The sequence below is a fragment of the Nelumbo lutea genome, chromosome 4 (assembly GCF_056320005.1).
Source record: "Nelumbo lutea isolate HS-2025 chromosome 4, American lotus-T2T, whole genome shotgun sequence".
Lineage (NCBI taxonomy): Eukaryota > Viridiplantae > Streptophyta > Magnoliopsida > Proteales > Nelumbonaceae > Nelumbo > Nelumbo lutea.
This window is the reverse complement of record NC_142687.1, coordinates 3,027,267-3,044,282: the sequence shown is the minus strand read 5'-3', so window position 1 is coordinate 3,044,282 and position 17,016 is coordinate 3,027,267. Positions and strand designations below refer to the sequence as shown.

Genomic DNA, 17,016 nt, shown 5'->3' with positions numbered 1-17,016 from the left:
TTTATTTTTGAATTACCCGTAAAGCATTATAATTCAATTCTAAAATACCCTCAAGTTCCTATATCCTATGTATAAATTGTCCATAAAATAGATAGTTTTTAAGTAATTGCCTTAAAATGGGAAAAATTCAGGGATTCCCCATCCCTTATGGGGAATGGATGCCCCGCCCTGCCACCAGGGACGGGGCAGGTACAAGGCAAGGTATCATGACTTCGGGGTAGAGACAGAGAGAGGGTGCCCTGCCCCAAACCCGCCCCGTTGCCATTCCTATTTGGTTGTTGAATTTTGTGATTTTGAGAAATCGGCAGAACAATAATTCCTGAAATTGGCCCATCTCGAAGGATCACCATTTTTTTTGTGATTTCCCGATTTTTAAGTGATTCAAATTTTTGGAGGATGACATGGCATCCAACATGTCTGAAAAGAATGATTTCAAAGAAAAATAATTACCATTGAGAATCGGCATCAAATGAATTGCTTACATAGCATAAATGATAACAAACAACAATTTTTTGGTGATTTTTCAAAAATCACCGATTTCTGGATTATCGGCAATAAGGAATCATCATCGATGCCAAACATCATCCCATCAAGAAGAAAACTGCACAAGTCATTCGACAACAAACTCAAATCAAATGTATGTAATATCTTAAGACGCAAATTTGTCTGTTTCGGATACAATTAATTTCATCCAGATTGTGCAATATTTTCATCTCATAGTCTACGAAACAACACCTGTAAGGCTGTAATGCTACAGATCGAAAGAATTACTTCATATATGAGAAAGCTCCAGCTCTACACAGCTTTTTCCTATTCTGTGGGGTTGGAAGCTTTTTTTTTTTTTGGATGAACCGCGGAATTCGAAGCTTGTAAAATACATGACACACAGCTGCTAAGTATTGTCGATGATAATTAAATAAAACCTGACAGTGACTGAATGGCCAAAATTTCAGAGCCTTGGATGATTGGATCCGAGGAGAAGCATGAACTGCAGAGACATGGAACCAAAAACCAATCAACTGGCTAAAATCAAGAGCCAGCAGTAGAAAAACTGAATAAAAAACTCGAATAAATATCAGCCTCTGCCCAAATACAGTAATTTACGTCATTTATCCATTTGCAGAAGCCAAAGAAGGCTGGTTAATAACTCTTGGGCTTGCCTAGAGAAGCCTGAGATGTGCTGTATCATTCATTGTTTTTATCTGCCAACCTGTTTTTATTGAATGCTGTAATACTGTCATTGAAGAATCATCTATACAGATCTTACTAGCCATTGTCGGGCTACACCCCAGGAGTCCTGTGAGAAGACACTTAATTGGCATTGCATGGGTGAAAATACCAATTGAAAAGGAGGGATTGGAAGAGCTTCTGACATTCATATCATGAAGCTGGTCCAAGTTGTTAGGTTCCCGGGGAGAGATCTCATCCTCTACCTCAGGAACTCCAGTAGTAGTTACAAACTGTAGCCTGCTCTTACCAGACTTTTTCTTTGAAGGGCTCTGTCTTTGCTTGTGAAGCAAATCCCAATGTGGAGGTGGGAGCATAAGACCATCTTGATCTTGAGTTAAGTGAGTCGTAACCTGCAAATTGTGGCTGGCAAATCCCTTGCTCTCATTCTGATGGAGTGACATAACATATTCAGTTCTCAGCTTTTCAGGAAGTTTGAGGACCATGCCATTAAGAAATTGAACCATCCTGAATTCCACCTGCCTAAGCGATTCTCCAGATGGTGCAGAGAAGTCAGGCTGCATTACATCCATTATATTCACCATTTCTGGTGTGTATATTTCTGAACGGAGACACCCCTCCCATTGGCCTTCACTCATCTCAAGAAGGGCATCTGATGATTGTATTTGTTCCTCTGCAAAATTCAGTTCCTGTGGAATTTCAAGCAAAAATTACTTGGTTCAGCTGAATTTCAGATGGATAGAAAAGAAACACAAATTTCCACAAGTGTACTACATCAAATATTTGGATAAATTCTAAAAAAGTTTCAGCTAAACTTCAGTAGAGGAAAGCATCAGAAATATTAAAATTCCACAAGCATACTATGTCAAGTATTTGTTAAGTTTTTACAAAAGATAAAGGAGAAGATATGCATCTATCTAGCATGTTATAGATCATGCAATTGATTCCTGAACACTAATTCAATGAACTAACATTTATGAGGGTCAAAATGACAAGGTTCTCTACACTTCATATCCTAGATTTTAGGAAGACAAATTAGACAACTGTTAATTGACAACAATTATATAATTCCAAGGTCATATGACATCAAATCAATATGGGAAGAGGGGAGAATAAAAAATATTCGAATTCCAATGGTCTTCTTACTACATCAAATAATTGGAGAACTTTCTGAAAACTTCAATAGCCTACAAATCCCAGGAGAACATAGATGTGAGCTTTCCATCCATCAAATCGAATCATGCTATCAGTTTTGGTTCTATTAGTCTTATCAACATGACTTTTAGTCTTTCTAAAGAAGACAAGAAAAAGGGGTATTAGAAAAGTAAATGGATCATATTGGTGAGGAAATAACATTCAACAGTAAATACATCTATATTACTTTTGCAAATGCCTCTTCATCTTAAACATGGTGCATATCAGCATATTCACTATTTTAATTAACCCAAACCTAAAGTCTTAATGCCCAAGGAATATTCAAGAATCAATATGAATGTCCTGAGAAACATAGATCAAACTGGCATTCACCTCTATTAAATATCAAATTTCAGGTTTTAATCACGATTTTCTATGGGACGAGGGAAGGGAGGAAAGGGCATTCTATAATTCTATTGACTAATTTTCTGATCTTCTATTCTTTGTTTCTCCATTAATCTTTCTCATTTTCAGTTTTCTCATGTTCTCACAGCTTAGCATTGTGCATACAGTGCATTTTTTCCTGTCAAGCTGCCATTTGATAATAGGCAGCTCAGACTGTGTACCAATATTTTGATCTTCAGAGATTGGGGACAGGGCAACTTACTCGCAGTCCACATAATTGATGGTTGAACTAACGGAAACTATATGCTTTAGAAATCAAACATAGATTAAGAAGATTAAAACAAAGAAGTCAATTTTCCCACATGATCCCACCTATTTGTGCCACATGGACAAATCCTGTAGCCTATAAAGACCATCCATGGGATAGAAGACCCTATTGATTGTCCATGTGTTCATGTGCCCAGTCCACCTTGTATGGAAGTTTTTTCCAATTAATAATATCCATTAGAGTTTTAAAAATTTTGAGATCCCAGCATGCAATATAAACATGCTTTCATAGTTACAGTTGTTCGGTTATTATCTTGACACCTACTAAAGCTGTATCTTTCTTTTTAATTTAACAAAATTTTCTTTACTCTTCAAAGAAAATGTTCAAAATTTTCTCTAAAAGATGGCTTATATTTGGCAAAGTTTTCATGGGCAAATTTTCTCCATACATCATACTCTAAAAAAACATACATTTTAGATGTAGCCTGTAGGATATGGAAAGGTATATGTACACCCCCTTTTGAGTTTTGAGCTTAAAACAAACTTGCCATGTGCAAGGATCCCAGGTTATTTAGGGAAACTAACTAAACAACATCAGTCACAAGTAGCAAACCCATTTTTGTATTCCTGAGGTGGACAGGTAATCTGTTATCATATTTAACTGTCTTGGAATTCATCTAAACTAAACCTGTATGGAAGAGAACTTTTTTTGTTGACTTTAATTAAATAGTAAGCTAACCTCCATGACCCTCTCCCAATAACTCTTTACCAGAAAAGGGCATTTGAAGAATCCTCCGTAAGAGAATACTCAAACTTCACATTTAGATTTAATTCAGATGTTTCTGTTTAAAGGCTATAAATGTTATCACAAATCTAAATAGTGGAACTAAGGAGAAAATACTGGCTACATGCACTGTTCCAATTGATTTTGAAGCTCAAAAGTTTGACAAGTTCAGATCCAAAACCATTGATTTCTTTGTGATATAACCATTGAAAGTACATATTTAAACTCTAGATGACAAGTGTTTGTGTTACTGATAAAAAAAAAATGACAAGTGTTTGTGCCAATAGAGGGAAGAAAAGAATTATGGAGCATATGGAAACATGTGGAATGGAACAACTCCATTTTGGATTTTTCGAAGTGCTCTAGGGTTTCAAGACATGAAATCATTCTATAATTTCTAAACATTCTAGTTATTATCCCATTCCGGATATCTTATTGGTTAAAATGCATTGGGATCTGTAGAGAACAGTGATGTGGGCCCCACAGCTGTGGTCCCACTCTGTTCGTAGGGTAGAATGTAGCTAGTCACAGCAGCTGTGGTTATTTTTCTGTTCTGTTATTTCTAGTTTCAGTTTTATATTGTTTGTTATTTATTAGCAGTTATGATGTAAACACCAAGGGCAGATATGTCCTTTCATGTAACTAGCATAACCTATATATATTAACTTAAAGTGGCGTCGGCAGAATATTGGCATTCTGTTCTTCTCCTAAAATTCTGTGTTCTATTGCTCTTCCACCACTCTTTCCTCTACATCTTCTTCACATTCTCTTCTCATCAAACCTGAAATCTCTTAGTGATCAAGACTGAATAGCAGTCTTGACAACCTACACGGTATCAGAGCCTAGTTAGGGTTTTTCATGTGAGTCTAATACCAGCCGACCACAAGAGAATCTCCTAGGACTGAAAGCTGAAGAGGAGGAGTTCGTAGACTGGTTCTTGGAGATCGCCAGAGGTACTAGCAACTGTTGGAAACTTGCTAGGGTTGCAGAGTGTTGGTGGTCAGGAAGGATCAGAGAAGACTAGGGTTTAGGTAACCCTAGAAGGCAGCGAACTATTTTTCCTTGTAAGTTGTTACCTTTTTAACAGAAGTTCTTTCAGAGAAGATAGGTTGGACCTATCTGGAGGGGAAGGTCGAACCATTCTAGCTCTTTCTCTCTTCAATTTCCTAGGGTTTTACAGCAAACCCTGAACCGAACTGTGTTTCTCTGTACTCTAGGGTTTGAAAGTGATCTGCGGCAAGCCCTTGTGGTTGACTGAACCCTGTGATCTACCTAGAGCTACTCTTAAGTTGATTGGTAGGTCCGATCAGATTTTAGGGTTTCTTATTACTACAAGCTCATCTATACAGTTTGGACTGTGCGACTGAATTGCTTCCTTTCAGGACTGATTAAAACCCTAACTTTCCCTAGCATATCCAGTTTTGTTTTAAAAATGTTATCAGAGTTCTAAGGGGGTTAGAGATCTACGGACAGCTACTGCTGTGTTGGCTGGTTGGTTTCAGATCAGAATTACTTCGGTTTTGTGCACATACACTGACAATACAGATCAGGCCTATACTGTTTTGATTGTGATTGGTGACTCAAGTACTGTTTTTGAGACTTGACAGAAATGGAGTCTAAGATTCAAGCAGAAGGCAATCTTGGGAACATCAGTTATGGTGGTGTTTCTAAGATGGGTGGTCAGATTACGACCGTAAAGTTTGATGGATCAAACTATTTGGAATGGGCCCAATCAGCCATGATGGCTATTGGTGGAAGAGGTAAATTATGGTACCTCCTGGGAGATATGAAAGAACCTTCCAAGGGAGACCCAATATATACCAAGTGGATGCAAGAAAACTACTTGGTTATGACATGGCTGTGTAATTCTATGCAGCCTCATATTAGCCGGAACTATTTGTGAACAAAGACAACCAAGGAGATATGGGATGTTATGAAAGAAACTTACTCCCAACCCCTTAATGTTGCCAGAGCATATGAATTGAAATGTGAAGTGAACACCCTTAAACAATGAGAGAAACCGGTATCAATCTACTTCTCTACCTTAAAGTCCCTGTGGCATGAGATTGATCACTTAGAGACTCTTGAGTGGGAGAGTCAGAAAGATGCTCAGACCCATAGAAAGCACATTGAGACAAACAGAGTGTTTGAGTTCCTGGCGGGACTGAACCCAAAATATGATATTGTGAGGCAGCAGATTTTGACTAGAGATAGTGTGACTCTCTCTCAGGCCTACTCATTTGTACACAGTGAAGAAACCAGAAGGAAGGTTATGATGCAACCCGTATCAGCCTTTGTAGCGGCTACACCCAAATCAAGGGGTGATTCAGAGAAGGACAGGAAGAAGGAAGACAAGAAGGATGTAGTATGTGAACATTGTAAGAAACCCAAACATACAAAAGAGATGTTGGAAACTGCATCCTCACTTGGTTCCTGCGAAGTTAAGAAACAAGAAGGGCACTGTTCATGTAGCCATGAACATTGATTCAGCATCCTCATCTGGCACGAAAGAAACATCTTTGAAGACCTTAGCTACAGTTCGGGCTGCCCTAATACAGATAGAAAAGGATGTTGGAAATTCAGCTCAGCCACCACAACCTCCATCAGCCCCTGTCACATCTGCCTTCGCCCATTCAGGTATTCGAGCTTCAGCCTATCATGCCTTAGCTCCAGGTATTACTGAGCCTTGTTGGGTAATAGACTCAGGTGCATCTGATCACATGACTAGCTTGCCTTCACTGTTTACTACTTATCATTTGTCTTCTGGTAGAGATAAGGTATCTATTGTTGATGGCTCCCTGGTTCCTATTTCTGGGAAGGGTGACATCAAGCTTTCAGATACTATGTCCCTATCATATGTTTTGCACGTGCCTAAGCTTGATACTAACCTTCTTTCAGTCAGTAGTATTGCCAAGCATATGAACTGCTCACTAACCTTCTTCCCTGACCGATGTGTTTTTCAGGACTTGGAGACGCAGAAGGTGATTGGGACTGGCCGTGAGACGAATGGGATCTATCTGCTCGGGGAGCGGTTCCGTCAGGGAGAGTCAGTAGAGAAGTTATCTTTTGTTTCTCAGAGTGTGAGTCCGGTTATGCTTTGGCATAACCGATTAGGTCATTTGTCTTTTTTATCTTTACAGAGTCTGTTTCCTACTTTATTTGAGTCTATTGAATTGTCTCAACTACAGTGTGAAAGTTGTGAGTTTGCTAAGCATTACAGAAAGCCTTATTTATTGAGTAATAAAAAGAGTGATAATTCTTTTGATATTTTGCATACTGACGTTTGGGGGGCTTATCATATCCCTTCCATGGGTGGGTATAGATATTTTTTGTTATTTATTGATGACCATACCCATTTTTCTTGGGTTTATCTCATGCATTCACGAGATGAGGTACCTTCACTGACCCAAAATTTTCACCAAATGATTCTAACCCAGTTTGATGCCAAGATCAAAGTTCTTCGATCTGATAACGCAAAGGAATACTTTGCCAAATCATTGACATCTTATCTTCTTCATCATGGGGTTATCCACCAGAGCTCTTGCCCTCATACACCTTAGCAGAATGGAGTTGCCGAGAGGAAGAATAGGCACATTTTGGAAGTGGCTAGAAGCCTCATGTTTACTTCCAATGTCCCTATTCGCTTCTGGGGGGATGCTATCCTCATGGCGGTATATCTTATTAATCGGGTCCCTTCCAGGGTCCTTGATATGCGATCTCCTTTTTCGCTTCTACACCCACGTAAGGACTTGTTTTCTATTCCCCTTAAGACATTCAGTTGCACTTGCTTTGTTCAGCTTCTCGGACCCCATCCCTCCAAGTTCGAACCCAAAGCCTCCAAATGCATCTTCCTTGGTTATGCACAAACTCAAAAGGGTTATTGTTGTTATGATCCTGTCTCCGGAAGGAAGTTTGTCTCCATGGATGTCACTTTTTTTGAGGGGACACCCTATTATCCTCAGGTTGCCCCTCAGGGGGAGAGTAGTGAGAGTGGGGGTTTGAGTTCTTGTCTTCAGGGGGAGAGCAGTGAGAGTGGGGCAGTTCCTTTACCTATTCCATTAGGTGATGAGAACCGCAATGGTGAGGGTGGTCAGAGGGATCAGGAGTTGAGGGAAAGCTGCAATGGTGAGGGTGGCCAGCGGGATTAGGAGTTGAGGGTTTATCACAGGCAGTGCAGGCAGGTTGATCCTGATCATCAGCAGTCCAAACCAGCTCCAATCTCATCTGCAGCTCCAGGTCCAGATACTTCAGTCCCAAAGCCCACAGAGACTTCCCCTACAGATGATCTTGACCTTCCAATTGCAGTCCGTAAAAGGAAACGACATTGTACCACATCCACAACCCACTGTATTTCCCACTTTTTATCCTATGATCGTCTATCTCCTACCTACAGGTCCTACCTTAGCTCCATTTCCAATGTCCCTAATCCAAGAACAGTGCAAGAAGCCCTATCCGTCCCTGAATGGAAAGATGCAATGCAAGTTGAGATGGATGCTCTGTTGAAGAACAACACCTGGGAGGTAGTTGATTTGCCAAAATGAAAGAAACCAGTTGGATGCAGATGGGTATTTACGGTGAAGCATAATGCAGATGGATCTATTGAGAGGTACAAAGCTCAGTTAGTTGCAAGAGGGTTTACACTGACTTATGGCATAGATTACTTGGAGACATTTGCACCGATAGCAAGATGACTACTATTCAAATTCTCTTGTCTCTTGCAGCAAGTCACACATGGCCTTTATACCAAATGGACGTGAAAAATGCCTTTCTGAATGGAGATCTGTAGGAAGAATTTTACATGCGTTTGCCTCTTGGATTCTATGATGCAAAAGTAGGTAAGAAGGTCTGCCAGCTCAACAAGGCTTTGTATGGTTTGAAACAATCACCTAGGGCTTGATTCGATAGATTCAGACTAGCACTTGTAAAGTTTGGATATGTACAGGCCCAGTCAGATCATACCCTATTCATCAAGAGGGTGGAGTCCTCTTTGACACTGTTGGCAGTATATGTTGATGATATTGTGGTCAGAGGGAATGATAGCCATGAGATTGAGTCTCTTAAACAGCTTTTTCACCAAGAATTTGAGGTGAAGGGCCTTGGTGTACTTCGGTATTTTTTGGGTATTGAGGTTGCTAGATCCAAACAGAGGATCTTTATATCTCAGAGGAAATATGTCCTAGACCTGTTGGCAGAAACTGAAAAGTTAGGTGTCAAGCCTGCAGATACACCAATTGAACAGAATCACAGGATTAGTGCCGAGAGTGGGGAGATTCTGGAAGACAAAGTTATGTTCCAACAACTGATAGGAAAGCTCCTATATCTCTGTCTCACTTGGCCAGATATTACCTATGTTGTTAGTGTTGTCAGCCAGTACATGCATTCTCCTAGAACCACACATCTTCTTGCAGTAGAAAGAATCTTAGCTTACTTGAAGAGATGCCCAGGTAGGGACATACTTTTCAAGAACAACAATCACATGAAGGTGGAGGTTTATATTGATGCAGATTGGGCTGGGAGTGTTGATGACAGAAGGTCTATCTCGGGATATTGTGCCCTTGTGGGAGGAAACCTTGTCTCCTGGAGAAGTAAGAAACAAAGTGTTGTCTCCCGGTCAAGTGCTGAAGCAGAATACAGGTCCATGGCCAATGGAGTGGCTGAAATCCTATGGCTAAGATCTCTGCTTTAGGAGTTGGGTATTGAGTATGAGAAGCCCCTGATGTTGTACTGTGATAATCAAGCCGCCATTAATATAGCACATAATCCAGTACAGAATGACAGAACCAAACACATTGAAGTTGACCGTCATTTTGTGCGAGAGAGGGTCTCATCTCAAGAAGTATGCCTCCCTTACATCACATCCAGTATGCAACTAGCAGGCATTCTTACTAAAGCCATATCAAGAAAGAAGCTAGAGGCGGATCTATCCAAGTTGGGAATGATGAACATATACTCCCAACTTGAGGGGGAGTGTAGAGAACAGTGATGTGGGCCCCACAGCTGTGGTCCCACTCTGTTCGTAGGGTAGAATGTAGCTAGTCACAGCAGCTGTGGTTATTTTTCTATTCTGTTATTTATAGTTTCAGTTTTATATTGTTTGTTATTTATTAGCAGTTATGATGTAAACACCAAGGGCAGATATGTCCTTTCAAGTAACTAGCATAACCTATATATATTAATTTAAAGTAGCGGCGGCAGAATATTGACATTCTGTTCTTCTCCTAAAATTCTGTGTTCTATTGCTCTTCCACTACTCTTTCCTCTACATCTTCTTCACATTCTCTTCTCATCGAACCTGAAATCTCTTAGTGATCAAGACTGAATAGCAGTCTTGACAACCTACAGGATCAAAATTGAACTAATTCCATTTTCCAATCTGTATGGCCTCTAGAGCCTCAATTAGTCAATATTGACATTGTAAAACTTACAGAATAAGATAAGCAGCCATCGGGCATTGTTGATATATGTGAGAAGTTGGCAGTTTTAGCTTTTAGGAGGGGCGAGGGGTAGCATCTTTGAGTCCTTGACTTGGTTGTATGCTGGATTCTATCCTAGAAAGACAGGTCATAGAATTTTCATGATTGATTTTCAGTTTCTTACAGCATCGAACCATAGAAAATTCGAGGTGGCTTAGTGGCTAATAAGTTCATTCAAATTTCTAGGTATATTAGGGACTTCATATTGGTCACAGAATCAAAGGACTATTAAACTCTAGATAGTGAGTGGTTCACAGATTGCTCAGGCACTTCAATTCCAACACCGACAGCATTAATTTCTCAGTGTGCAAGCTGGCTCATGAAGTTTGGCGGTATATCCATTGCTCCACAATACAAGCAATCGAAGGAGCACATTCAGAAAAACAATCTACACGAGCGCACACACAATCGAAGAAACTAAACTCCCTAACAAACAACAAGAAACTTAATCTTAGAAGCATAAACCAAACAAGACCTGCAAATTACCTGACAGACTAAAACTGCAGTTGCCTTAGCCCGCTCCAGTGGCGACGAATAGACAGCACTAAACCGAACACCACGAGAATTAAGGAACACTGCCAACGCCCTCGCTTGCCGCTTCCCATTTGGCGTCAATCCCAGTTCCGGCCACCGCCCCGCAACCAAATCCGGTCTCAGATTGACGCCGCATTCACCATGATTAATCATGAAAACTTCCGTAATCGTTCGATCATCTTCAAACGAGAAGCTTCTATTGAACCTTGGCGGCGGCAGCAGCGGCGGCGGTGGCGCAAGAACATTGCAGGGGTCCCAGACCTTGATCGATGGGCCAAGACGCGGCGTGCCCAGCGTTGATAGCTGGGGAGAGAGGGGAGTTGCCGAGGCGTGGCAAGGGAGGACCTCGGGTTCTTGTTCTAGAACCTTCTGAATCAACGGCTTCTCCAATTCTCTTCGTTCGGCTCCCCCGTTACGGTTTTCCTCTTCATCGTCGTCGTTGTCGTCGACTTGGACGGACTGAGAAGAACCCATCAGAGGCGAATTAGAGCGAAGACAAGACGAATCTCGAATAACCCATTAGGCTCAGGCTCTTAGCTTCTTGCTAGACCGCGTAAGGAGAGAATATAGGGTTCTTGATGCTTGAGGACATGGGATCTACGAATTTCGAAGAACACGTTTCATCTTATCTGAACTATAGTAAAGTCTGCTCTTCTTTCTATTGAAATGATATACGGTGATCTGTTCTGTCAGCAACTAGACGTTGGGGATGGACGTTCGACTCAAGATGAGAGAAAGAGATAGATCCAAGGGTTTTGCAGTCAAGACTCAGGCGTAAACGGTTTGTTTATACTGAGATCTATCCAGGATTTTGATGAACTAGTAGATTAGATCTGGTTTGCTTGCATTGCTTTATTCATTAGCTGGGTTGAATTCGGGGTTGTTTGGTAGCATTTTAGAAATCGGATTCTATCCGGAACCGGATTCTACTTTTTGGTAATTCGATTCCCCTCGGCCCTCGTACAGGTATCTGCTGCCCGCCACACTGGCGTATCCACTCGTAGTTGGTTATCAGCCAGCCTCTATGTACAGCGTGGCCAACAGTAGATTCGTGCGTGATACATCAGTGATGAGATCTGCTCTCACAGCCACATCCCACCGTTTATTGGGAAGATCATGAATAATAAATATAAGTACGCGAGATGTTCAGGATGTATGGCCAGAACATGTTGTGAGGTGGGTCTTTATTGGGAACATCATGAATAATAAATATAAGTACGCGAGATGTTCAGGATGTATGGCCAGAACATGTTGTGAGGTGGGTTTTTATTGGGAACATCATGAATAATAAATATAAGTACGCGAGATGTTCAGGATGTATGGTCAGAACATGTTGTGAGGTGGGTCTTTATTGGGAACATCATGAATAATAAATATAAGTACGCGAGATGTTCAGGATGTATGGCCAGAACATGTTGTGAGGTGGGTTTTTATTGGGAACATCATGAATAATAAATATAAGTACGCGAGATGTTCAGGATGTATGGCCAGAACATGTTGTGAGGTCGGTTTGTAGAGAGCTTATGTATTTCTGTCAGCATATATGTACTTTTAAGACTAGAAGTGTGAATGGGTCCTATTTTCTATAATTTTTATTGGACAGAATTTACTCTTCGATCTTGAGTTATCATAGGGAAAATTTATATTTTAATAAAAGAAAGTTTTAATTGAGACGATAAAAACAAATGAATAGAAATTTTAATACTCAATCTATAATACTATTAAAAGTATGCAATGAAATTGGATTTTTTTTTTGTTTGATTAAAATATCTTAATTTTTTTAATTTGGTTCCTTTATCTTTATAAGAACATAAATGTAATTTGAACAACTACTTTTCTATTCATTCATATCATTTTCATTAAGTCTTATATTTAAGGTATTAACTGACATTAACATTTGTTCATTCCTATTCTTGACTAGAATACCTTTTATTTTTTAATTTGGTCTCTCCTATTTTGAGGGCATAAAAATGTAATTTGAATTATTACATTTCTCCTTATTCGATTCCCTCTCATTGAGTTTGGCATTTAGGGGGTGTTCTTTTTTTGGATTTTGAGAGGAGGGAGTTGGTCAATGGGATTTTGGTTCCCATTGACCAATAATCCCATGTTCATTTTTCATATTTATGTAAGGACCAGGGAAAGTTTATTTTCCTAGATACCATTTACCCAGGTAAATGAGACCCATCTCTTAAGTGGGTAAATAACTTTCCCACCTAGGGAAAAAGCTGCTAACACTTGAATGGGACAAAAATGCCCATTTTAATAATGGATTTTTATGGATAAAATAGTCATTACCTTATTTACATGAGAAATAAAAGAACATGGGCAAATGCACTTACCGAGGTAAGTGTTTTCTAAGAAAAACTTACCCAAGTAATTACATTTGCCCGAACAAGTAACTTATCAAAAAGAGAACGGAGCCTTAGGTTGTTAACTCCCATTTTCATTGACTTTTATATTAATTGACCATATTAAAAAAAAATGTATCAAAACATAATTATTTTGATTAATGATAGAATAAAATATAAATTTAAAATCAATCCGAAACGGAATTGTTTTCCTATTTGACGTGGGATTCGAAAGTCACCACTATAAGTCTATAACCAACAGGACCTTACCAATCAACTAGCTGGCACCTTACATGGGAGTGTTTATTATATTGTTATTCAAAATCAAAAGTTTGAAAGGAGAAGAAAAAAAAAAACATATTATTAATTTTTTATGAGTAAGAGCAAGGGCAAGCTCCATGAATAGACCATAGATCCAATATTGACAAGGTAGGTTTTGGTCCAAAAAATTAGAATGAATTATATCTTGAAACTGAATCAAACTGACCGATGTCACCCTATGTTTAGCATAAAAATTTGCCCGTTGGTCCAGTTATATGAGAATACTTTGGATGTTGGGACCTAACAGCCTAGGCTGTTAAAGAATTTCTCTCTTTTTTTTTATGACAATCAACCCACTCAAACCCTTTTTGTCTTTTTGGTCAAAAGATTCGTGAAAGGCAATTACTCTTTTGTCCCATACCCATGGTAATCTGGCATGCATAAAAAGCTTCTCAACAGCCAAGCTGTTGGAGGTCGACAAGCCAAATTTCTTTCTAGTTACCATCTTTTTACATGCTCTCTTTTCAATTTACAGTGATTGTTTAATTGTCAAAATATAATCATGTTCTATCTGAAAAGACACAAACTCCTAAGCTGATTTTCTTTCATTGTTGGAATCCATATATTATATATACCACCCACAAACTTATCCACAAGACACTATAGCTGCACATCAACATCATCTCAGTTTTTAATTAAATATTTGCGAATTGTGGATGGGAAGTAGAATCACTTAAATATTTGCGAATAGCAGAACAAACACAGCAACAAACAACAGAAAAGAAAGCAAACAAAGCAGAAACAAAAGAAAGCAAACAAAACAGAAGGAAAGAAACACAATCAAATACACACAGATCATACTCCAATTACATTGGTGGTTCCCAACTATCTGGGATTGAAATCGCTCTATCATCTTTCAACAGAGGAACTAACCAAACTGGGGGGCTTCTCCAAGCTGAAATGCAACTTGACCTTCCTTTTTGAGCTAGTTCATGCGCAGCACCATTTTTTGATCTACTTCAATGCTTAAAAGACACATTAAAATCCAGCAAGGAATACAGGTCTTCTAAAAGATGCCAAACCAGAGGAGAACAGTCAAAAGATCTCTGATTTAGTACTAAAATTAGGCCAACTGAGTCACTTTCAATGCATAGATGAGATAAGCCCGATTTTTTTGCAGAAATAACAGAGTTTAAGATAGCTAGCAATTCTGAGTAGTCAGCAGAAAGGGATTTACAATTACCACAGCTAGCCAACAAAAAGGAACCTGAACCATCACAAATCCAAAACCCAAACCCACTGGGGCCAAAACGACAGAAACTACCATCAGTCTTTGCTTTACGAAAAAGGGGATCTTGGTGTATAGAGGCACTATCTTTTACCACTGCACCTTCAGATTGAGAACAATCTGTTGATTCTTGATGAGAAATTCTCCACACTTCCTTCATCGTCCTATTAACATGAATCAAAGTTACAAAAGGATTAGGCTGAACCTCTTCAAAAACGCATCTGTTTCTAACTCTCCAAATATTCCACAAGATGATAGTAGATAATTCCTTCAAACAATTTTGATTATCAGCATCAAAACTTTCTTGACTCATCCACCAGGACCACCATTATGCAAAATTTTCTAAAGAGTGCAAATTGGAGCAAAGCAAACACAAACTACTTCCAAACCATGTAGCCCTAGCATGCTTGCATAAGCAAAGAGAGTGAATGGCGCTTTCCTCACAATTTCCACATGGATTACAGATTGGATCTGATCTAACTTTCCTTCTCACTAGTACTTGATTACGGCTATACTGTTATGGCAGCACTTCCTGATGATGGCAGCACTTCACGTGCTTTGCATGTGAAAATTCTATGTGATCCAAAAATTTCTATAAAATTTATGTATTTTTTATTTTTATATTTTTGTTTTTCACTATTAATTGGATGCAAATTACAAAATTTGAATCTGATTACGTAAGCACCTTATATTGGGTTGCAAAGTTTTGGGTATCATTGACAGGCCTACCTACTTGGCTAGACTTTTTTTTTTGTAATGTTTTATATTCTTATTATATATATATTTTTTCATTTATCAAAGAAAAATGTAAGATTTAAAGATAGGGAATTGAATGACATGAAAATTATAGTTCAAAATACATTTTAAACCTCATAATTAAATAGGATTAAATTCAAAAAATGAGTATTCTAGTCAAAAGAAAGTTCCACAATATATCTTATTCATATTTTTAATAGTAGTATAAATATGGAGTTATAGATGTGTTCAAATTTTTTCTATAATTTTTTTTTATTTCTATCTGTGTAAAAATAATACTATTATGTACACTTATTTTTTTGTTTAATATGATAAATATATGATATTATACATGTGCCCAAATGTTTTTTTTTTTGTAAAATTTATGTAATTTTTATTTTTTGTGTTTTTTATTTTTTATTAATTATATTATTTAATTATGACATTAAAGGTTGACAAATTTAACCCAAAAGTTAAACTATTGATCTCTGCTAAATAGAAAAATAATTTAATTTTTTGGTCAATTTTAGTTTATGTATTTCATTTTCATCATCAATAAAATAATTCTTATTTATTGCACTTCTTTTTTTAATTTGATTAATACAAAGTATCATAAATGCGTCTATTTTTTTATATTTGTTAAATATAATTAGATATTTAAGTTATTTCAAATGTGTTTATGAGATTTAATAAGAGAGAATAGGAGTTAATACCTTAAATACAAGAGTTAATAAGAGAGGATTAAATGATGTGAAAAGCGTTAATTAAAATTATATTTTTAATATTCATAATTAGAGATGGACTAAATAATAAATGTGGACATACCCTCATTTGTACTTTTATAATTGTGTGTATGTGTATATATATATAGATAGATGGATAGATAGATAGATAGAGAGAGAGAGAGAGAGAGAGAGAGAGAGAGAGAGAGGAGGGAGGGAGTATTGAGAACCTCCCAACTAAAAACGTGATCATGATACAATCAAATGTTCAAATGGACCTATGGAGTCATTTGAGCCCCACATTTTGGCCTCATCCGCTTTTCAAGAAGTTACTTATCTAGGTAAATGCATTTACCTGGGTAAATATTTGCCAAGAAACACTTAGTCGTTAAGTGCATTTACCCATATTCTTTTATTTCCCAATTTTGTCTCTGATAGACCTATTCATGGGTTGAGTATCCCAATGGCCTAGCCCGACCCATTCTAAGTTGGGCTTGGACATGACTTTAGGCCCGTGGGCTTGGGCTTAGGCCTGACCTGTTTTAGGGTGGGCTCAAGCTCTCTCAAAAAAGCCTGATCGAGTCTAACTTGATAATATATATTATGTAATAAAAACATATAGACAATATCTTTTTCTCTGTTCCTCTTCTCTTTTTTCAAGTAATAGTGAGATCTTTTATTATTATTGGGTTTTGATGGCTTTTAATATAAATAAAACACTTTTTTATTGATATAAAGACAAAGCTCGACCCACCCATGAACAGGTGTAGTCTTTGATGAGTCACATGCTAAAAGCCTAATTATTTTATTTTTATTATGAATAGGCTTTTACTAATCATGCAAGGCTTAAAGAAGAACCTGAACAACCTATGAA

At 38.2% G+C, this 17,016-nt stretch overlaps 1 protein-coding gene across 2 annotated transcripts; it reads right to left on the bottom strand.

Annotated features, from left to right (window-relative positions):
* Positions 1–613: 613 nt before the first annotated feature.
* LOC148853394 (uncharacterized) lies at positions 614–11,781 on the bottom strand. 2 transcript variants are annotated; one of them, XM_088941109.1, is made up of 3 exons: positions 10,738–11,781; positions 1,478–1,877; positions 614–988 (listed from the first exon to the last, which is right to left on the bottom strand). In XM_088941109.1, the coding sequence occupies exons 1-3, from the start codon at positions 11,257–11,259 to the stop codon at positions 768–770; spliced, it is 1,143 nt and encodes a 380-aa protein (XP_088797235.1). In that variant the 5' UTR covers positions 11,260–11,781; the 3' UTR covers positions 614–767. The 2 variants fall into 2 exon arrangements, with proteins under 2 accessions (XP_088797235.1, XP_088797234.1); XM_088941108.1 differs by having other exon boundaries at positions 988–1,877.
* Between the last annotated feature and the right edge of the window lie 5,235 nt (positions 11,782–17,016).